At 51.0% G+C, this 20,098-nt stretch overlaps 1 protein-coding gene across 6 annotated transcripts in view; it reads left to right on the top strand.

Moving 5' to 3' along the window:
- The first annotated feature begins 5,202 nt into the window (after nt 1-5,202).
- ANKDD1A (ankyrin repeat and death domain containing 1A) overlaps nt 5,203-20,098 on the top strand; it is a 41,201-nt gene continuing 26,305 nt past the window's right edge. For 4 of the 6 annotated variants that reach the window (XM_070623348.1, XM_070623360.1, XM_070623345.1 and 1 more), the window contains exons 1-4: nt 5,203-5,259; nt 9,675-9,778; nt 11,922-12,020; nt 14,943-15,041. In XM_070623348.1, the coding sequence (XP_070479449.1) occupies nt 5,226-5,259; nt 9,675-9,778; nt 11,922-12,020; nt 14,943-15,041 (336 nt within the window). In that variant the 5' untranslated portion in view covers nt 5,203-5,225. Of the gene's footprint in view, nt 5,516-9,674; nt 9,779-11,921; nt 12,021-14,942; nt 15,042-20,098 lie in introns of all 6 variants that reach the window. The other 2 variants (XM_070623366.1, XM_070623350.1) reach the window with 2 other exon arrangements.

Below are 20,098 nucleotides of genomic sequence, written 5' to 3'. Positions count from 1 at the left end.
CTAAGCTATAAAGTTGATAGGCTAAAATGATATGTAGAGCTCATAAATGACTATAATAGGCATTATTTTTCCAGAGTCAAACCAAGTTTTCCATCTGTTTTTCCTCACTTTGATATTTCCTCATTATTTCTAACCGATGTTAAGGTCAATCGCATCCCTCTGTCACACACATTCACAAAGGTCCTGAAGCTACTCCGTATGCCCCAGTTCAAGCCCCAGCACTGTGCACTCAGGCCCTCTCTCCTCCCCATCAACCCTGGTGGTCTCTGAATTACACATCCTTCTTGTCCCTCGACCCCACAGTCCCTGATACCAAAGGAATGGAGGCAGCACGTGTGTGAGGCTGGGTACTGTGCTGGGAGAAGGAGCTAGGGATCACTAGTGTGTGTGCGTGTGTGCGTGTGTGTGTGTGTGTGAGGTGAAGGCTGGAGGTGCAGGGTGACAATGGGCTCTGCATCCTATCTGGGACAGGAAAAGGGCAGAGCCAGGGTTTGGCTCCTGCAAATATCTCCCTCCAAATACCCTCAAAGGTAGGGCAGGGTGAACACCCAAAGCTGTGGGGCCTTGTCCCAGGGGTCCACTGAGCTTTGCATCTTACTCTCTTGCTTATATAAACATGGTTGTTTTAATAAAAATGGAACTTTTCCACCCCCTCCTAGGCATCGTGTAAATGGAGGTTCTGACTGGTTTCCTGTGCCCTGGGGTGTGGGCATCCCAGTTTGGGATGTCTAGGACTAAGGCATCTCAGGAAGGGCAGCAGGCAGTATGCCCTGCAGACCGGGCTTCTCTGAGGACAGAAGGCCGCAGAGCCCTCCAGACTTCCAGTGAGTGGCCCTGGGGGCTTTGAGGGGAAGGTGCCCACCACTATGAGGTGACAAGAGCCATCACGGGCTGTCTCCTGAGACTGGCTTTTGCCCATTCCTGGCAGGGAATGCACAGAAGCAGGCATCGCAGCCTTGCCTTCAACGAAAATGGCTGTGTAGCTTAGGACCCAGGGATGATGGCTCTGGGGACACATGCTGGATTTGAACCTGCCACTTACTGGCTGTGAGACCTCGGGCCTGTGACTCACTGTACATCCCAGTTTTCTCCCTGGAAATGAGGTTGATAACAGAGTCCGGCTCACAGGGCGGCTGGGAAGAATACCTGAGATGATGCTGATAAAGGACTGACACGATGGCTAGTACACAGTTGGTGCTCAATAAATGATAATAGCTCAAAGAGATTAGACCTGCCTGGGGAAAACAGAGACAAAAAAGCTTGAAAAAAAATGGATTGGAATGAAGTGGTGTGGACAGCCCAAAGCAGTGCCTCTCACCTTTTAATGTGCCCGGGAATCACGGGAGGTCTTGTTGAAACGCAGGTTCTGGTACCGTGCGTCTGAGGGGGTGCCTGGGATTCTGCATTTCTAACAGAATGTCACCCAAATAGCAGAGGAGCGTGAAATCTACTAGGTCGATTGGAAAACACAAGTCACAGTTCTGTTTTGTAAAAACTCTATAATTTCTCAAGACATGAAGTAAGAACAAAGGAAAGCCAGGAGGGCCATCTTGTGGAGAAACCTGCCACCGGTGCGAGGGGGCCCTCGACCGTTCTCAGAGTGATCTTGAGAGAGGTCACTGTGCTACATCCAGCCATGGCCATCAGGGCTGGGTGGCTCATACCTCCAGCCCATCAGTTTTACAGATGGGGAGACTGAGGCCCACAGAGGGGAAAGGGCTGACCTAGATCACCAGCTAGTTATAGAGTCTATCGAGGAAGGCTTCCTGGGAGGCTGGGGGCTAGGGAGGGGTGCCAAGCAGTTGAACGTGAAGGATGGGAGGGAGTTGGAAAGAATGGGCCAGTTGGGTCCAGGTCGAAATGGCAGTGTGTGCAGTGAGTTTGAATCCAGCCTCTAGCACTTGCTGCTGGGACCTCTACAAGTTACCGGCCCTCTCTCAGCCTCAGTTTCCTCATCCATTAAATGAGGATGACAATGTCTTTTTGCAGGATTGTCGTGGGGATTACCTGAGATAATGAATAAAAAATCCCTGGCCAGCGTGGGAACGCTGAAGGCTGGGGAGGCCCCCTAGATGAAGCCCATAGGACCTTCTGGGCTTACCTGGAAACACCAGATGGGTGTGGCTTAGCCTGGGCCAGGGTGGCTGGTCTGGTGGGGGTGGCCAGACTTCTGTCACACACCCCACTTCCCCAGGGTTTTTGTATGGCTAACTCATGGTCATTTGGGTTTCACCTCCAGGTTCCCCAGGGAAAGGGAGTAGACGTGGACAGTCTCCAGGCAGCAGTGGCTGTAGGAAAAGGTGATAAGGCAGCAGCCACTTCATTCTGCTAGCCCAGGGCCATGGAGCTCAAGGATGGCAGCTGGGCAGCTCTGCCAGCCAGCTGCTCCCTGGCACCTTTGCATCCGCCCAGGAGGCCAGGGCTTGGAGAATGACCGACACCTGCTGTCTCACGCCAACAGGGGCCTGTCCAGCTGCCAGATGCTCATGCTCTGGCTGTGGAAGCAGACCACCTAGGTTAGAACCCCGGCTCCACCACCTACCCATGTGAGGTAGGGAGACTTATTTACCTCTCTGTGCTTCAGCTCCTCCTCCATAAAATGGTGATGGTAACACCCACTTCATAGGGTAGTTTGGGGGACAAAATGAGATAATCCACACAAAGTGCTTCGTGTGGGGCTCATTAATTAACTATTATCATTGTGTTATTTTTCAAAGGGCATCCCAAATACCTCCTCCTCCGGGAAGCCTTCTTGAACTACTCTCCATAGACTAATACCTGAAAGATATTCTTCCTCTTCTGATCCTGGAAGAACTGGTAATGTCCTCTTGCTTTTGGGGTAGAGCTGCCTGGGACCCTGCTACATATCTCCAAATCTAAAGAGGCTGGAAATGCCTTAAAACCTAAAATGCAAAGAGAAGACATGGGCATCCCCAATGGTCTGAAGTGCAACCCATTATGATGTGTTTAACGTGCATCTTTTTGTTTGCATGTCTTTGCAAATCTGTGTTGTTTTGTATGCATGCATCTTAAATATTTTTATTGGTATCATGTTATAGGTTTCATTCAGGTTTTGTTTTCTTTTTTTCCTGAGCAAGATTTGCCCTGAGCTAACATCCGCTGCCAATCTTCCTCTTTTTGTATGAGAGGCACTGCTGCAGCATGGCCACTGACAGACGAGTGGTGTAGGTCCACCCTGCGCTTCTGAACTTGGGCTGCTGAAGCAGAATGCGAGGAATGTAGCCCCTAGGCCATTGGGGCTGGCCCACATTCAGTTTTTTCACTTTTTCTGCTCAGCACTAGGTGGTTGAATCCATGCTGCTGTGAATACATCTGGTCCCTCCCTTCTGTAGTTTCATAGTACCATGTTTTACCCATCCCCTCCCTAAATGTGGACACTTTGCTTACCTCCAGCTCCCAGCAACCACAAAACAACAACACAGCAATGAACATCCTCTAAGGTGTTCCTTTGTGAGACTGTAAGAGAAGGAGCTGGATTTTAGGGTCATTGTTCGCTGTGTTTCATTTCCCTCATTACTGCCAGACTGTTTTCCAGAATGGTTGCCCCAGGCTACTCCCACCGGCAGTGTACCTGACTGTGACACATTCCCCACCAACATTTGGCATTAACCAGCTGTCTAGTTTTTGCCAGTCTACTTGGTGTAAGCGATATCTTGTCATTTTAACTTGCATTTTTCTGATCACGAATAAATCTGACCATCTCTTCATATGCTTGCAGGCTTGCTGGGGTTTTTGTTCCTTAAAAGTCTGCCCAAACTTCATCAGACTAAAGAGCTTCTTCAAGGCAAGGGAAAACAGGATTGAAACAAAAAAACAACCCACCAATTGGGAAAAAATATTTGCAAGTCATATATCTGACAAAGGGTTAATCTCCATAATATATAAAGAACTCACACAACTCAACAACAAAAAATCAAACAACCTGATCAAAAAATGGGCAGGAGACATGAACAGACGTTTCTCCAAAGAAGATATACGGATGGCCAATAGGCACATGAAAAGATGCTCATCATCACTGATCATCAGGGAAATGCAAATTAAAACTACACTAAGATATCGCCTTACACCCATTAGAATGGCAAAAATAACCAAAACAAAAAGTAACAAATGTTGGAGAGGTTGTGGAGAAAAAGGAAACCTCATACACTGCTGGTGGGAATGCAAACTGGTGCAGCCACTATGGAAAACAGTATGGTGATTTCTCAAAAAATTAAAAATAGAAATACCCGATGACCCAGCCATCCCACTACTGGGTATCTATCCAAAGAACTTGAAGTGAGCAACTCCAAAAGTCCCATGCACCCCTATGTTCATTGCAGCATTATTTACAATAGCCAAGACCTGGAAGCAACTTAAGTGCCCATCAACTGATGATTGGATAAAGAAGATAGGTGTATATATACAATGGAATACTACTCAGCCATAAAAAAGGATAAAATTGTCCCATTCACAACAACATGAACGGACCTTGAGTGTATTATGTTAAGTGAAATAGGCCAGATAGAGAAAGACAATCTCCGTATGACTCCACTCATAAGTGGAAGTTAAACATGTAGACAAAGAGAACAGATAAATGCCTACCAGGGGAAAGGGGGCGTGGGAGGTGGGCACAAAGGGTGAAGGGGTGCACCTACAACACGACTGACAAACAATAACGTACAACTGAAATTTCACAAGGTTGTAAACTACCATAATCTCAATAAAAAGTTAAAAAAAAAAAAAAAGTCTGCCTAAGTCCTTGAGGTCTGATTTTCAGCGCCTGGGGTCAGCTGGACCGGGGTCCGGAGTCCCCAGGGTGGGGCCTGCCGGAGGCCTTGCACGCACCTCCAAGCGGGGAGGCTGGGACAGCTCTCCGGGGAGAGATGCCCAGGGGTACCTGAGAAGCCCAGAGTGGCCCAGACCCGCCAGACTAGGGTCTGAAAGGCGCCTAGCTGTGGGCAGGTCAGGGGGGCCAAGGAGGGATCTGCAGCCTGGTTCGGGATCAGGGGAGGCCGCAGCAGCTGCGCCCTAGTCAGATCGCAGGGCTAGGCGCGGACGAGGGGTCTGGAGGAGGGCTGCTGCACCCCGGTTCTCCAGGGAACCATGCCCCCCACCCTGCTCCTCCTCGGCAGCTCAGCGCGCCCTCCCTCGGCTCCCTGGCGGCCCTGTGGGACGCGCGGCTCGCGCCCGGGCAGCAGCGCGCGCAGGGCCCGCAGAGCGGCGGCATGGAGGAGGCGCTGGCGTGGGAGACAGACGGCCGTGAGTCCGCGGCGCCCCGGGGCCGGGGGGCGGGTGCGGCCAGAGGCCGAGAGGATACCCGGCATCCCCACGGGGATGGCCAAGGCTGCGGTTGGCGCGGTCCGCGAGGCCATCTCCGTCCCGGGCTTCTTTGTGGCGCCCAGAGGGACGCGCACCGGGCCGAGAGGACATTGGCCGTGCGTCTGCGACTCGGGGGCGCTCCTTGCTCGGAGAGCCGGGAGCTGCGGTGGAGGAGACGTTAGCTAGAAATAAGATGGTAATACGATCCTTTATTCAGTACTTAATTTGTGTGTGGGCCGAGCCAGGACGGGCACGTTATTTGGTCTTCAAAGCGGCGCTACGGGGAGGACCTACTGTTATCTCCATTTTGCAGAAGAGAAAGCTGAGGCCCAGGGTGGTTAAATAAGTTGCCCAAGGTCACACAGCCATTAAGTGGCTGAAAGCCCCAGCTCCCCCGCAATGTCGGGGCTGGATGAGGAGTGAAGACCGTATCAGGTGGGGGAACTGAAACCCGGAGGAGAGGAGCTGTGACGTGCCGCCCGTGGGATGAGGGCACCTCAGAGCCGCCTCCAGGGAGTGTGCCCAGTGCCAGTGGCTCTAGGCCGGGCAGCAGCAGCCGTGTGGGCAGCAGCTGGCCTGGGGGGCTTTGGCTGCACTGCTTGGGAGAGAGGAGAGCATTGTGCCAGTGACCTCACTGGGATCGGGATGGGGATGGGAATGGGGATGGGGTAGGGGGCTCTGTCAAGGTGATAACTTTGTCAGAGGAGTGCAGGGTTCTTCTGGGGTGGAGAATCACCTGAATGGGAAAAGAATGTGCAGCAGTGGAGCATTGGGATGTATGGGAGGGAATTCTGGGCAGAGCACCCCGCAGGGGCAAAGGCTCAGAGGCCAGAGGGCAGTGTGTCTTTGACGTGGCCAGAAGGAGGGTGCATGGGTTCAGGTGGATGGAAGAGATGAGACTGGGCTTGATTTCACTGGCTCTATGCTCTGTGCTCTTGAACTCACTTGGACTCTTGGCTGTATGCCGACACAAACCAGGCCGCTCCTCCTAGGCTTCAGCTAAGACAAAGTGTGTCAGAGCTGGAAGGGATCTTTACAGATTACTTTGGTCACCCTCCCCAATTTTACAACTGAAGAAACCGAGACACCCAAGGTGGACGTGACTAGCCCAGGATCCTGCTGCTGGAAAGTGGCAGAGTCAGGACTAGAACCCAAGCTTCTCTAAGTCACACCTGAAGTGCCAGCCCTTTTCCTGATCCTGGGTCGTGGTGGTGTTCAGCTAAGATGTTAGGGAAAGAAAAGCTCGGTTAACACAGTACTTCCTGAAGATGTTTGGGATCTGAGAGGGGCTCTTCCAGAGCCTATTATGTTACTTTGAGAAGGGCCCTCTCCTCACCTACAGGAAAGGCAGACCCCTTTGGAGTGGGCAAGGGTGGAGCTGTCAGTGGGGACCACACTTGGAAGGTAGTATTTCTCCCCTTCCCTTGAAAATGTTGACTTGAAGCTCCCTTCTCTGCGGAGCCTCTTTCCTGCCGTTTCCCTGAGCTTGTGGTTTGGTTTTCCAGCCGACTCATGAGTCTTAATTGGGGGAGCATCTTATAGTTCAAAGGCTCCTGAAGAGTTTTAGTGGTTTGTGTGTCACTCATTCATTCAACAAATATGTGCCAGGGCCTGAATTTGGGGATATAGCAGTTAACAAATTAGACAAAGATCTCTCCCCTCATGAGCTTATATTATAATGGCGGAAGCAGAAAATAAACCTGATAAATATGTAAATATAGCGTACGCCTACGGTGAGGGGTGCTATGGAGAAAAACAATGTGGGGAGTTGTGTGGGGAGGGTGCCTTCCTTGGTTGGGGCTTCCCTGGCTCAGAGGGCCCTCAATGAAGGAGGCCCCACCATCTCCAGGTCTTTGGCCACCAGAATTTATTCAGACTCTTTGCCTTGGAGGAATAATAGTGATGATGAAGATGATGGCACTATTTACCAAACGCCATGCTAGCGGCTTTTCATATCTTGTATCTAATCAATAGACTAACCCTGCCAGAGAGCTCACATCCCCATTTTGCGGATGAAGGAACTGAGGCACAGGATAATGAAGTAACTAAGTCACACAGCCAGGAGGTGGCTTAGCCAGAGTTGAACCCAGGGACCTGTGATTGCCCTGGGGCAGCAGCTCTGGGATCCACAGCTTATGTCTATGAGGCCCAGAAAGCCCAAGACCCTCTCCCACATATGGAAAGCTGTGTGGAATTTACCTGGAAAAAGAAATGGATGGCAAGCCTATCTGTCACCTCAACACATCCTAGCCTTTCCTGCCAAGACATTGGCCACCTGTGGATACACAGAGGGGCTGGGTCTGGACATTCTCACTGGGCCAAACATGCAGAATGTGAGTATTGGCAGCAATAAAATCAGAAGATCACCTGTCCCGTAATGACTGTGCAAAGGGCCGGCAAATTATCTGTCCCTTGTGCTAGTGTGTCTAAGCCTTTCTGGAGAAGGGACAGGTAGCCATTAGTCTGGGGATTGTTAATGTCACTCATGGAAGCAGAGTTTTGTGGCTTCCTCCCTTTGCCCAGCTGTGATACTGTGATTTATAAGAAATATATATTTGATTATTCAGATGACCAAAATATATTTCTCATATATATTTGGTCTTCATCCACAGCTCACAGCTCCCAAAAGCCTAGGAATTTACTAAGTGTTAAGTGTGAGCAATGTGTCATTTGTTATGTTAATGAGGTGATTTAAGGAAAGGAATGGTTGCCAGTGGAGCCAACTGTGTCATTAGAGGGTTGGAACTCTTGGGGGAGGATTGAAAGGGCTGAAAGCTGAGTCAATTGCCAATAACCAATGGTTTAATCAATCATACCTGTGTAATGAAGCCTCCATAGAAACCCAAGAGGACAGGGTCCCAGAGCTTCTGGGGTGGTGAACACATGGGGATGCAGGGAGAGCGGCACGCTAGGACAGGGCATGGAAGCTCCGTGCCCTTTCCCCACACCTCGCCCTGTGCAGCTCTTCCATCTGGCTGTTCCTGAGTTATATCCTTTTATAATAAACCAGCGATCCAGTGAGTAAACTCTTTCTGTGAATTCTGTGAGCTGCTCTGGCAAATAAATCAAACCCAAGAAGGGGGTTGTGGGAACCTCTGATTTAAAGCCAGTTGGTCAGAAGTACAGGTAACAACCTAGACTTTCGATTGGTATTCTGAGTTGAGGGGGGCATCATTGGAACCTCCAATCTGTAGCCAGTCGTTCAGGAGCACAGGTAACAACCTGGGCTTGCAATGTACGTTTGAAGTGTGTGTGTTGGGGGGCAGTCTCTTAGGACTGAATCCTGACCTGTGGCATCTGATACTCTCTCCAGGTAGATAGTGTCAGAATCGAGCTGAACAGGACTCCCAGCTGGTGTTGGAGCATTGCTTGTTGGTGTGGGAAACCCTCCCCCCTACACACACATGTTGGAATTGGTCTCAGAACACCATTAGCCAGCTTTGGGCCCTCTGTAAGCTGTGGGTGGATCCGAAAGGGTCAGGTGCAGCCCGGGCCCCCAAGGAGTAGGTGGTCCAGCCAAGGAGACCAGACATCCTCACAAGCCAAGAGCGATCAGGATGATGGCATCGTGGGGGTCTGGTGGGATGAGCCCTGGACCACATCATCAGGCTCAGACCTGGGTCCTCCTGGCTTGGCCGCCAACACTCTGAGCCCACTGCTGCCCATGCCAGGAGGCTGGTGGGGGAGCTCTGAGGTTCCCTTTGGTCTGAGACTGTCTGAGATAAAGATGCAGTGATGAGCACGAGAGGAGTGCAGAGAGAAACTGCAGAGAAGGCACATCAGAGTGCGCCCCACAGCTGGGAGGCGAAAGCTGGTTAGGGATGAGGAGAGAAGAAGAGGTGGAGGGACGAGGGTCACGAGGTGGAAGCCGGGTAAACATGCCTCTGGCCTCGCCCGGGCCTGATGCAGTGGGTGGCTCATGACTCCTGCGGTCTTCTACCCTGGACAGAGCCAGGAAAAGGTGATGGGACTACCGTGACTCCGGTGGGAATGAATTCCATTCCCTTCCCCGAGAGCAGCTCTCGGGGAGGGGACATGAAACCTGGATGGCGGGGCACTGTGGGGGGGTGAGGGGCACACACCTGGCTCCTGTGGATGGTCTGCCGATGCTCTCCCATCTTCAGGGTTCAGAGTCCTGCTTGTATGGACCTGTGGTGTGTTGAAAGGAAAAGCAGTCTGTCTGTGGAAGTGCCCACCATGGAGAGGGAGGAGGGGCATCTTCAGATCCACCCTTCGTAGCTGGAAGACCCTCTGCCCGGAAACTTTCAGGGCCAGGGAGGGGCTGTTCCTCACTCCTTGTTGTGCAGGGTGGGGGGCCCTCCCTGCTCATCCTGCATCCCTTTTTCTCCTCCCAGTGCTTCCTCTGGAGAGGCAGCTCCACGAGGCCGCCCGCCGGAACAACGTCGGGAGGATGAAGGAGCTGATCGGGAGGAGAGTCAATGTCAGGGCCAGAAACCATGTGCGTAAAGGGGCTCCTCCAAATTGGGGACCCTGGGATAGGGATAGTGCCGTGGTGACGCCTCCACAAGGGAGGGACAGTTCACGGACACTAAGGCAGGTGCGCTGGCATGTGTTAACTTGGGGATGGCTCAGGTGGTCCACATTGTCTCAAGGTCTCTGAGGCCTCCCCCAGAGTCGGGGTCAGGATTCTGAGCCAGGCTTGGGCAATTCCAGAGCTCATACTCTTAACCCCTGTGACTCATGGGAAAGGCACACCCAAGGAACATAGGTTAAAGTCAAGAGGGCAGGGGGTCAAAGGTCAGGAGTTAGAGGCTGACAGTCAGGCAGATAGGGGCAGACACTTGGAAGGACAAAGATGGAGTGGTGCCTGTGGTCAGAAGTCCAGGGACTCAGGACTAAGAGAGGCCAGTCCATGAGAGGCTGAGCATGCTTGAGGCAGCAATTTAGTTCAGTTCTCTGAGGGCCCGCTGTGCCCACTGAGTGTGTAAACCTGCTGTGGGCCCAGATCTGCCCTCTGTGGCTCAACGACCAGGCAGGGAGGCAGACCTGGGCCCTGCTGATCAGGCCTCAGGGAAGGCCACAGGTAGGGTGGTTCACAGCCCTGCTGGGGAAGGCAACAGAGGGAACAGCCATTTCTTCTGGTGGGGGACACCGGGGATAGGCCTGGGTACCACCTGGGGTGGCCTCTCTCCGTCTTGGGGCTTCTGGCTGTCAGGAGCGTTTTAGAGGAGATGCTGGCCCGGGTGGAGGTCAGTGGAGGCTGAAAGGGTTGGGAGCAGCGTTCCTGACTGCAGCAGAGGCTGCTCTGTCTGGGGTGACACGACAGGGGTATGACTGGGTCTTCAGAGCCTGCCTGCGGCTCAGTTATAGTAACAGATTCTACGGTGTGTCTGGTGCATTTTGATTTCCAGAGCACTCTCTGCCAGTTTCCTGGGGGTCCTCACTCACTCCTGGAGAGGGGAGGAGGGCAGGAAGCGTTAGTCCTGGTTATCGATTGAGGGGAGCACAGAGGGAGTAGCAAGTCGCCTTAGGTAACACAGCATGTTATTGGTGACTGGAGCCTTGGTCTTAACTCCTGGACAAGCACTTGCCAGGAAGCATGGACTTGCAGGATGATAGGATGCTAATGCTAGATTCCTTCATCCATTCATTTGTTCATTCATTGATTCATTCATTAAATATTTATTTACTTACTTACTTTACCGGCTTACTCTGCCAGTGCTGTGCTAAGTGCTGGGGATGCAGAGCAGACGTGGTCCCTGGCCCCTTGAAGCTGATAGTCTGGTGGGGAAGGACAGACATTCAACAGCATCGCGCAAACAATTCATTCCCACTGTGATAAGCTGAGAGCATGTGGGGACTGGAGGGGGCCCACCCCACTTACGTGGGTCAGGGAAGGCTTCCCAGGGAAGTGGCATTTTCGTGGGATCAGGTGAAGAAGGAAAGTGGTCCAGGCAGCGGGGACAGCGTGGGCAGAAGCTTGAGGAAGGAAGGAATAGCTGGTCCCCAGGGAGACCACACAGAAAATTAGCTTCCTTTTGTTTTCCTCTCACAAGCGGAAACCTCCGGAGGGAAGGGGGCCGTGGGTTGGCTCCCCTAGGCTTGCTCAGATGTGTGAAGGCCAGAGACCATGGTGAGCTGCCAGGGTGGTGTGACAGTGAGGTGGGGAGTCAGGCCCCAGCAGGCCTGTTCTGAGGGAAGGAGGGGACAGAACGGGGCCCTCAGGGACTTGGAGAGTATCCTCAGACACGGGTGGCTGTCCAGCAGAGGGAGCAGCAGGAACAAAGACAGAGGGGAGAAGTTGTCTGGCATTTCTGAGAAGCAGTGGTGGGCAGGCGGGACAGGCAGGGCCTCCGAGGCCCCGGGGTCAGGAGTATCCCAGGAGCAGCGGGAAGCTGTGAAGAGTTTTAGCTGGGGACACATGGACTAATCCTGTGTTTTACTATGTTCATTTCAGCTGCTGCCATGGGGAAGGGCCAGAATGTGGCTGGGGCCCCTGCCAGGTGGTCACAAGAGCTGACAAAGGCCCTTCCACCCTGCAGGCCAGCTGTCCTGGCCAGGAGGTGGGAGGTGGGGGGCGCTGTGGGAGGTGGGCCAGGCAGCCGGCAGGCTCCTCACAGGTTTCCTCTCGATCCTGGCAGGTGGGCAGGGTGGCCCTGCACTGGGCGGCGGGCGCAGGGCATGAGCAAGCTGTGCGGCTGCTCCTGGAGCATGGGGCTGCTGTGGACGATGAGGATGCGGTACGGGACCCCTCGTGGAGGCGCGTCTGTGTGTGCGTGTCTGTCTGTCTGTCTGTCTCAGGGTGATGGAGGGGCATCGAGCTCTCTCTGGGTCTACGAGCCAGGGGTCTTTGCCGAGGTCGCTGCTGACACGCAGATGCACAGGTGCAGGGTAGGCAGGAAGTCAAGTCTTCGGGCGCCAGTGACACTGCACCGATCCCATTTTTCCCTTGCACAGTCATAAAGATCTCTCCATTTTCAAGGGCCTTTCAGCTCTCAGAGAGCCTTTTCAGCCCCTCGTGATACCCTATGAACAGGGAGAGATATGAGTTGTAGAACGGAAAATTGGGTGAGTTGACAAAGGCCTTATTTGTAAAGCCATTGGGAGGAAGGTCTCTCATGAGATGCCACAGGGCTCTGTCCTGGGTAACCCTTTAACCAACAACCTGGATAAAGACTAACAGTCTTACTTAACAAATTGGCAGGCAGCACATTGCTGAGAGAGAGCACTGAAGAATAACAGGGTCTGCAAAATTATCTCTACAGGTTTGGGGAGAGGTCTGAATTTTGACAGGGATACCCGAAAAAGTCTGAATTTAAATTAAAAAAAAAAAAAATTATAAACTTCCCTGCAGAGACTTAGCTTCCATAGAAATACTTTTCTTTGGCCTGGCTTCTCTCTGCTCTCAGGCCCCACCTCGAGGGGGCTTGATTTCGAGTGGGGCTGGGAGTGAGTGGGGCAGCTGCACCTGCCTCTCCACCCCTACCCGTACCTGCTTCGGCCTCCTTTAGAGGGGACTCTGGAAGGAGAGTGTCTGGGATCCTTAGTCTGAGTTTCCCAATAAAACACTGGAACCTCTTGCATCAGCCCTTTGCTCACAAAGACGCCACTCTCACCACTGTGCTCTGTTATTTCTTCCTTGAGGGACTGAGTGAGAAAGGAAGATATGAGGGAGAATAGGAAGACAAAGTCCTTTTATAGATCTTCTCTATTTCCTTTGAGAGCAGTAATAAAGACATTTGGAGCAGTAAGAAGGCTGGTGGGCATGCCTAGTTTAGTAACAGGAGAGTGGAGGAGATACTGGAGAGGGAAATCCTGTTGTTGAGGGAAGGTCTCTAGTGATATGCCACACGGCTCTGTCCTGGAAGGTTCCTGGATCTAGGACTGTGAATATCCCTGGGGTTCCCACTGGCAGGAGGCTCTGGCTCCCATGACCCTCCTCCCCCAGCCCTGAGCCTTGACACCCATCATCATTCCCACCTGCTGTGGGTTTCTCCCTCTGGACTCCACCCTGTGCCTCGTCCAGCCAGCCCACAGTTACTGATAACTCTTCCCGGGGCTGAGCTTTGAGCTGGTGCTGTGTTTCCTGGCCTCTTTGGCTCTAGCTGAGAACAGCTCCAGTCCCCATTTGAGCTGCTATGTCAGGTCCAACACCTTCCCCGAGATTTCAGCAGGAAGGGCTTAGGTTCTTGTGGTCAGTGCTGGCTCTTACTTCTAGCTTCTGCTCAGTCTTTGCCGTCCTCTTGAAATTTTGCAAATAGTGCCTTATCGCTACCTTGGCATCACCCCCACTGTGGCTCTCAGTGCTTCTCCCTGGTTTCCACAGAGACCCTATTTACAGAAAGCTTCCAGTGTGGGCAGGCTTTCCAAAATAAGAGATGGAGGGGATTTACGTCACACATGAAAACAGTCTACAAATCCTAAAATCCTCTCTGGCATTCCTGTTCTTTAAGTCCCTTGACCTCTTCCTTGTCTTGGCCTCAGCGTCTGTCCCCCCACCCCAATGCTCCTTGTCTGCACCACAGCCTTCCTGCCTCCAAATTCCTGCCCTTTCTAAAGCAGAGCCACAAGACTGTCTTTGGATGCCCAGTGGCTGCTGATCAGTTTCACCTTTCACTCCCACCACTTGTCAAAGGTTTTACCCAGACGGAGTTCCGTCCCTAAGAGGAATTCTGGTGCCAGCCACTAAGACCCCCTTTCCTGGTGCTCCTCACAAAGGCTCTTTGTGGGGCCAGTGGGGAGGCAGCTATGATCCGGGGTGTTCCGTGCAAGTGCTGGGTGGGGCACTCTCCCTCCTAGAGGTCCGACTGTGAAATTGAGGCTGATTCAGGACTAGGAGCTGACCAACCCTGTCCTTGTGGCCCCTGCCCTAGGCCCCAGGCAGCTTGGAACATGCCGAGGGTGGGCATAGGTAAAGGGGACACTGACCCCTAGTTCTTCTTGAGGTGGGCTCTGCATTTCAGCTCCCAGCTGCACGTGGGAGCACTTGCCCACTGCAGGCCTGCTTCTTATGCTGCTGGGGAGATTCTTTGGCCTATCAGAGGAGACCACACTGTCGGTTCATTCTACGTATGACAGGCTTTTGGCCTTGCCAGGAGACCTAGAGCCACACATGACACTTTCTGTGAGAAAATATGTTCTGGTCTATTGGCACAGATGTTAGCTCAGGGACAATCTCCCTCAAGCAAAAAGAGAAAGATTGGCAACAGTTGTTAGCTCAGGGCCAATCTTCCTCACCAAAAAACAAAAAAATTCCTGGACTTTATTTATTTATTTAAAGATTGGCCCTGAGCTAACATCTGTTGCCCATCTTTTTTCTTCTTCTTCTCCCCAAAGCCCCCCAGTACGTGGTTGTATATTCTAGTTGTAGGTCCTTCTAATTTTACTATGTGGGACGCAACCTCAGCATGGCTTGATGAGCAGTGCTGGGTCCACACCCAGGATCCGACCTGATGAAATCCTGGGCTGCTGAAGCAGAGAGGGTGAACTTAACCACTCAGCCACAGGGCCAGCCTCTGGACTTTGAGTTCCCAAAGCTGGAAGCTCCCTGGCCTGGATGGTCCCTCATGGTTGTATGACTATGCAGTGCAGATAGGGCCCAGGTGGCACAACCACACCTCCTTACATTCTCCTCCCCTCCTCCCCTGTGTCCTCTCCCCCAGTTTGGGATGAACGCGCTTCTCCTGTCTGCCTGGTTCGGCCACTTAAGGATCCTGCAGATCCTGGTCAACTCTGGGGCCAAGATCCACTGTGAGAACAAGGTAAGGCCCCCCTGCCCCTGCCTCCTCTCTTCCTCCTGCCCCCAGCTGCACAGGTCTACCCCATCTCTGCCCCCTCCTGCCCGCCATGAGCCTCTGCCTGCTCCAGCTTGCCCTGGCCCTCTGAGAACCCTCCCGAAGCCCCAGCTAAGCTCAGCCCTGTGAAGCTGGCACCCTCACTGCTTCCCCTGGGGCTGAGAGAAGGGTCTGGGGTATGTCTTCTATCAACACTGAAAGCCTCTTTCTTCTGATCCCCCCCCAACCCTTTACCACCCTCTGGTGTGGGGACAGTCCCCAGCCCTCTGGGCAGCCTTCTTATTTACACAAGAGGAACCGAAGGAACACCCTCTGAGGGTCTTAGGAAGGTTAGATGAGATGGGGTGTGGCCTCCTCCTCTGCCCGGCCGGCCCCTGCCTCTCTTGTGGTCTGTGTGGAAGGAGGAAGGCACCGTTTACCGAACTGTGGGGCCTTCAGCAAGTTACTTCACCCTTTGAACCCCAGTTTTCCCATTTGGAAGTGGGGATGCTAGGACCCCCTCTGAGCTGAGGGAGAAACAAGAACAGTGCTGTGGGCGAAGTGCCTGGCTCGGTGCCTGGTCCCTTGGGGAGCCTGGCAGTGCCTCGCCGCTCACTGGTGGGCCCTGGGGTTTGAGGGAGGCGGGGCCCGCGAGTCGGAGTGCCTGGAGTCCCTGCGCTGGTGTCTCAGTGGCCCTTAGGAAAATGCAGTCATTTCCGGGCCAAAAACCTTCAGCCAGGAGTTCTCAGCCTTGGTCCTTAGAGAGAGTTCAGGGGTCCAGCGACTCGGATGGGAAAAAAAGTATGTATTTTTTTTAACATAACTTCTACTTGAAAATTTAGCATTTCTTTCAGTGATGAATGTGGGTAGTATTAGTATTACCTGTGACTTATCACTTATAGAAAATGTAGCTATTTTCATATCACGTTACAGTTTTTAAGGTATATCAAAATACTATTTATGTTCATCATTACTTAGAAATTATGGCAGTTACCAATCCTTCACTAGATCTTGTTGTTTAATGGATCAATAAAGCACGTATGTTACTAGATTGAAAATTTGCTTTTTGATATTTTTGCTAATTCTGTTTCAATATAATTGGTTTCCTTTTGTCGTGGGCAGAGTAATAGCCCCCAAAGATGTCCATGTCCTAACCTTGGAGCCTGTGAACCCCAGAATCTAACATGGCAAAAGGGACTTCGCAGGTGTGATTAGGTTAAGGACCTTGAGGCGGGGAGATTATCCTAGATTATCCACACGGGCCCACAAAGGTTCTTAGAGGAGGAAGAGGAAGGCAGAGGGTCCGAGAAGGAGATGTGATGGAGGAGGCAGAGGTTGGAGTGATGCGGCCACGAGCCTAGGAATGTGGCAGGCTCTGGAAGCTGGAGAGACCAGGAAAGGGATTCTCCCTTAGGGCCTCCAGAAGAGGCACAGCCCTGCCAACCCATTTTAGACTCCGGCTCCAGAGCTGTAAGATAGTACATTTGTGGTGTTTTAAGCCACTGAGTGTATGGTAATTTGTTACAGCAGCAATATGAAACAATACACCATTGTAAGCCTGTGTATTTGATTAAAATTTCTTCCTATATAATTTATTTTATGCATTTAAGTAAACATTTTTCTGAGAATGGGTCCGTAGGCTTCACTAGACACCACAAAGGGCCATGGCACATGAGAGTTGTGCTTATGCCATTGTCAGGATTTGTTGTTGTTGGTGGGAATGTCTGACAGCTCCCAGGGAAGGATGCCCCTGGGTTATGGACCACAGGATCTGAGCCCAGAGTGTGGGAGTGAGAGAGTGAGGGCCTATCAGGAGGGACCCTAGGATGGCACCCCGGTTCCAGCTGAGAGTCCTTCTGTCCTGTCCTGCCTGCTTGGCCTGCTTGGCCTTGGAGAAGCTCAGTGGCCCTAGGGAATCCAGTAGCTGTCTTGATGGAATTTGCTATAAACACAGAGCTGTGAATGAGCCTCATTGTTCTAGAATGAGGGAGGCGGGGTCTTGGGTGTGTGTTGAGGGCAGGGGCAGGGCTCTGAATAACGGACTCTTCTGGCTAAGCAGATCCCCTCTGTATTAGTTTTCTATTTTCAGTAACAAACCACCCTAAAACTTAGTGGTTTAACATAACAATGATTTATTATTTTTCATAATTCTGCATTGGCTGGGCAGTTCCTGTGGTCTTTCCTGGGCTCACTTATGAGACCACAATCAGCAGGAGGTTGGGCTGGGGGCTAGCTCTCTCTGGGTGGCCTCCCTTGCATGTCTGCAGCCTCTGCAGGGAGGGTTGGAACGTCTGGGATGGTGTGGCTTGTTTCTCCAGGTGGTGGCTGATCTTCACGGAGGGCAGGCTGGCCTTCCTTATGTTGCTACCCCACGCATAGAAAAAAGCAAGAGAGGAAGTGGCAAGGTTTCTTGAGTTCAAGGCTGGAAGGTCACATGATATCATACCACATTCTACTGGTCAAAGCCCATTACATGCCACCCTAGATCCAGGGGGAGGAGAATATTGGATTCCCCCTCTGGATGAGAAGGGTAGCACAGTCCAGTAACTTACGGTGCTTCCAAGGGTGGGAGGAATAGTTGCAGCCGTCTTTGTAAACAGTCCATCGCAGCCTTCCTTTCCATCCCTGTGGAAGGTCTTCCCCAAAGATATTCATCACATCTTAGATGAGGATTGAGCCAGGCCCACAATCCATCCACCCCTTCCTGCTTCTGCCCTAAAGCTTTCTCTTTGCCCTGCTGTTTACCTGGCTCTACCTTGCCAGGCATTGGTGATATTTAAAATTTTGCTATAGACTGTATTAGAATTTCACCAGTTTTCCTGTTAATATCCTACAGTATTTAGTCATCTTGTCTCCTCCAATCTTGAGACGATTTCTTAGTCTTTCCTTGTTTTTCATGACACTTTCTTTGACACTTTTAAAGAGTAGTGGTCAATTATTTTGTAGAATGCCCTTCAATTTGGGTTTGTTGGATGTTTTTCTCATGATTAGATAGACTGGGGTTATGGAATTTTGGGAAGAAGACCACAGAGGTCAAGTGCCCTTCTCATCACCTCGTATTAGGGGGCGTGTCACACCAACATGATTTGTATCTAGTGATAACACTAGTGAGGTTGTTACCTTGATCCAGTTCTGATACCAATTCTGATGTGATGTATTTTCCACAACACCAAGCAATTAACTCAATTCTCCATGGACATTCACCGGGTGTCCCACAATTTAACTCAGTTCTGACACTGTCCACCTGGAGATGGCATCAGATTTCATAAGTTAGGGGCTCAGTCCCACAAGACTGCCCCCACTTCAGATGCCAGTCTCAAGTCCACATTGTTACCTGTGCTTCTGACCAACTGTCTATAAATCAGAGGCTCCCATGACCCCCCTTCTTAGTTTTGATTAATTTGCTAGAACAGCTCTCAGAACCCAGGAAACCAGTTTACTTACTAGATTATCAGTTTATTACAAAGGATATTAAAGGATAGGAATTGTAGGGGAGGAAGACAAGTCCTCTACCCTCTAGGTCCTTCTGGCTAGCCTAAGAATGAAATTGACATGAGACAGAATAACAGGAGAAAATCAAAGCTTTATAACATGTATACATGGGAGAAACCCAGGAAAACTGAGTAGCCGGCTAGAATGGCCAAAGCCGCCACCTTAAATACCATCTTCAGCTAAAGACAAAGGCCCATGCTGGGAGTAGTGGTTTGGGGCCTCAAAGGAGAGGAAGACAATTTACATGGAGATGAAAATGCAAATATTTGTTAATCAAGTGTTTGCTGGGCCAGCTACAGACAAGGTTATCTTGAGGTATTAGCTCCTTCCTGGAACAGGCCCTTCTATCCTAAATTCTTTTAGACAGTGAGGGGGAAGGTCAAAGTTTCTTTCAGTCTTTTGTTCTTAAAGATAATCAAGCCAAAGAGACACATTTTGGGGTGACTAATTCTGATCCCCCACCAAATCAATAGCCAGATATAGAGATACGTAGAGCCAGGTTCCAAAAGCAGGAGCTTCTGTCCCTATGGAATTTGGGGCCTGGCACGTGGATGCATTCTATTTCACCAACCTGGAAGCTCTCCAAACCCCGTCCCTTTGGGTTTTTATGAGGCTTAATTACTTAGGCATGACTGATTAAATCCTTGGCCGTGGGTGATTGATTCAACCTCCAGCCCTTCTCCTCTTTCTGGAGGTCAGGGGGGTGGGGCTGAAAGTTCCAACCCTCTAATCACTGGTTGGTTCCCAGGCAACCAGCCCCTGTCTTTAGGTTACCTAGGGCTTCCCCAGGCCCCTCATTAACATAACAAGAGATTCCTTTCTGGCTCTTACTGCTAGGGTAACCTAAAGGAGCTTTGTGCCAGAGACAACGATGAAGACCAAATATATAATTCTTATTATAAATCACAATATCACCCTTGATCTCTTGGTGAAAGTGGTGTTGTCCAGGTTCTCCACTGTAATGTTAGCATTTTTCCCTTTCCTTACTCTATTGTTAGAAACTCTTTGTGGTTTTAACTTACATTTCAGCAATGACTAATGATGTCAGATATGTTTTCATGTGCTTATTTGCCATTCATATATCTTCTTTGGTCTCCAAATTATTTTTATTTATTTATTTATTTTAAGATTTTATTTTTCCTTTTTCTCCCCAAAGCCCCCCGGTTGTGTACTTTTAGTTGTGGCATGTGGGACGCCACCTCAGCATGGCTTGATGAGCGGTTCCGTGCCCACGATTCAAACCAGTGAAACCCTGGGCTGCTGAAGCAGAGCACATGAACTTAACCACTTGGCCATGGGCTGGCCCCCCCAAATTATTTTTTAGTTGAGTTGTTTAATTTGTTATTGATGAGTTTTTAGAGTTCTTTATAAATTTTGGATGCATTTCGAAATTGCAGACATCAATGTACTTCCCTCTAAATACTTCAGTGTGCATGTCATTAACTAGAGTTCATTTCTTTACATACAATGAAATACACAAATATTAAGTTTATACTCACTGAGATTTGACAAATGCTATTCCTGTGTAACCCATGCTGCAAGATCATGACCCA

The sequence above is a fragment of the Equus przewalskii genome, chromosome 1 (assembly GCF_037783145.1).
Source record: "Equus przewalskii isolate Varuska chromosome 1, EquPr2, whole genome shotgun sequence".
Lineage (NCBI taxonomy): Eukaryota > Metazoa > Chordata > Mammalia > Perissodactyla > Equidae > Equus > Equus przewalskii.
The sequence above is the reverse complement of the archived record's forward strand: the minus strand, read 5'-3'. Positions and strand labels throughout refer to the sequence as shown.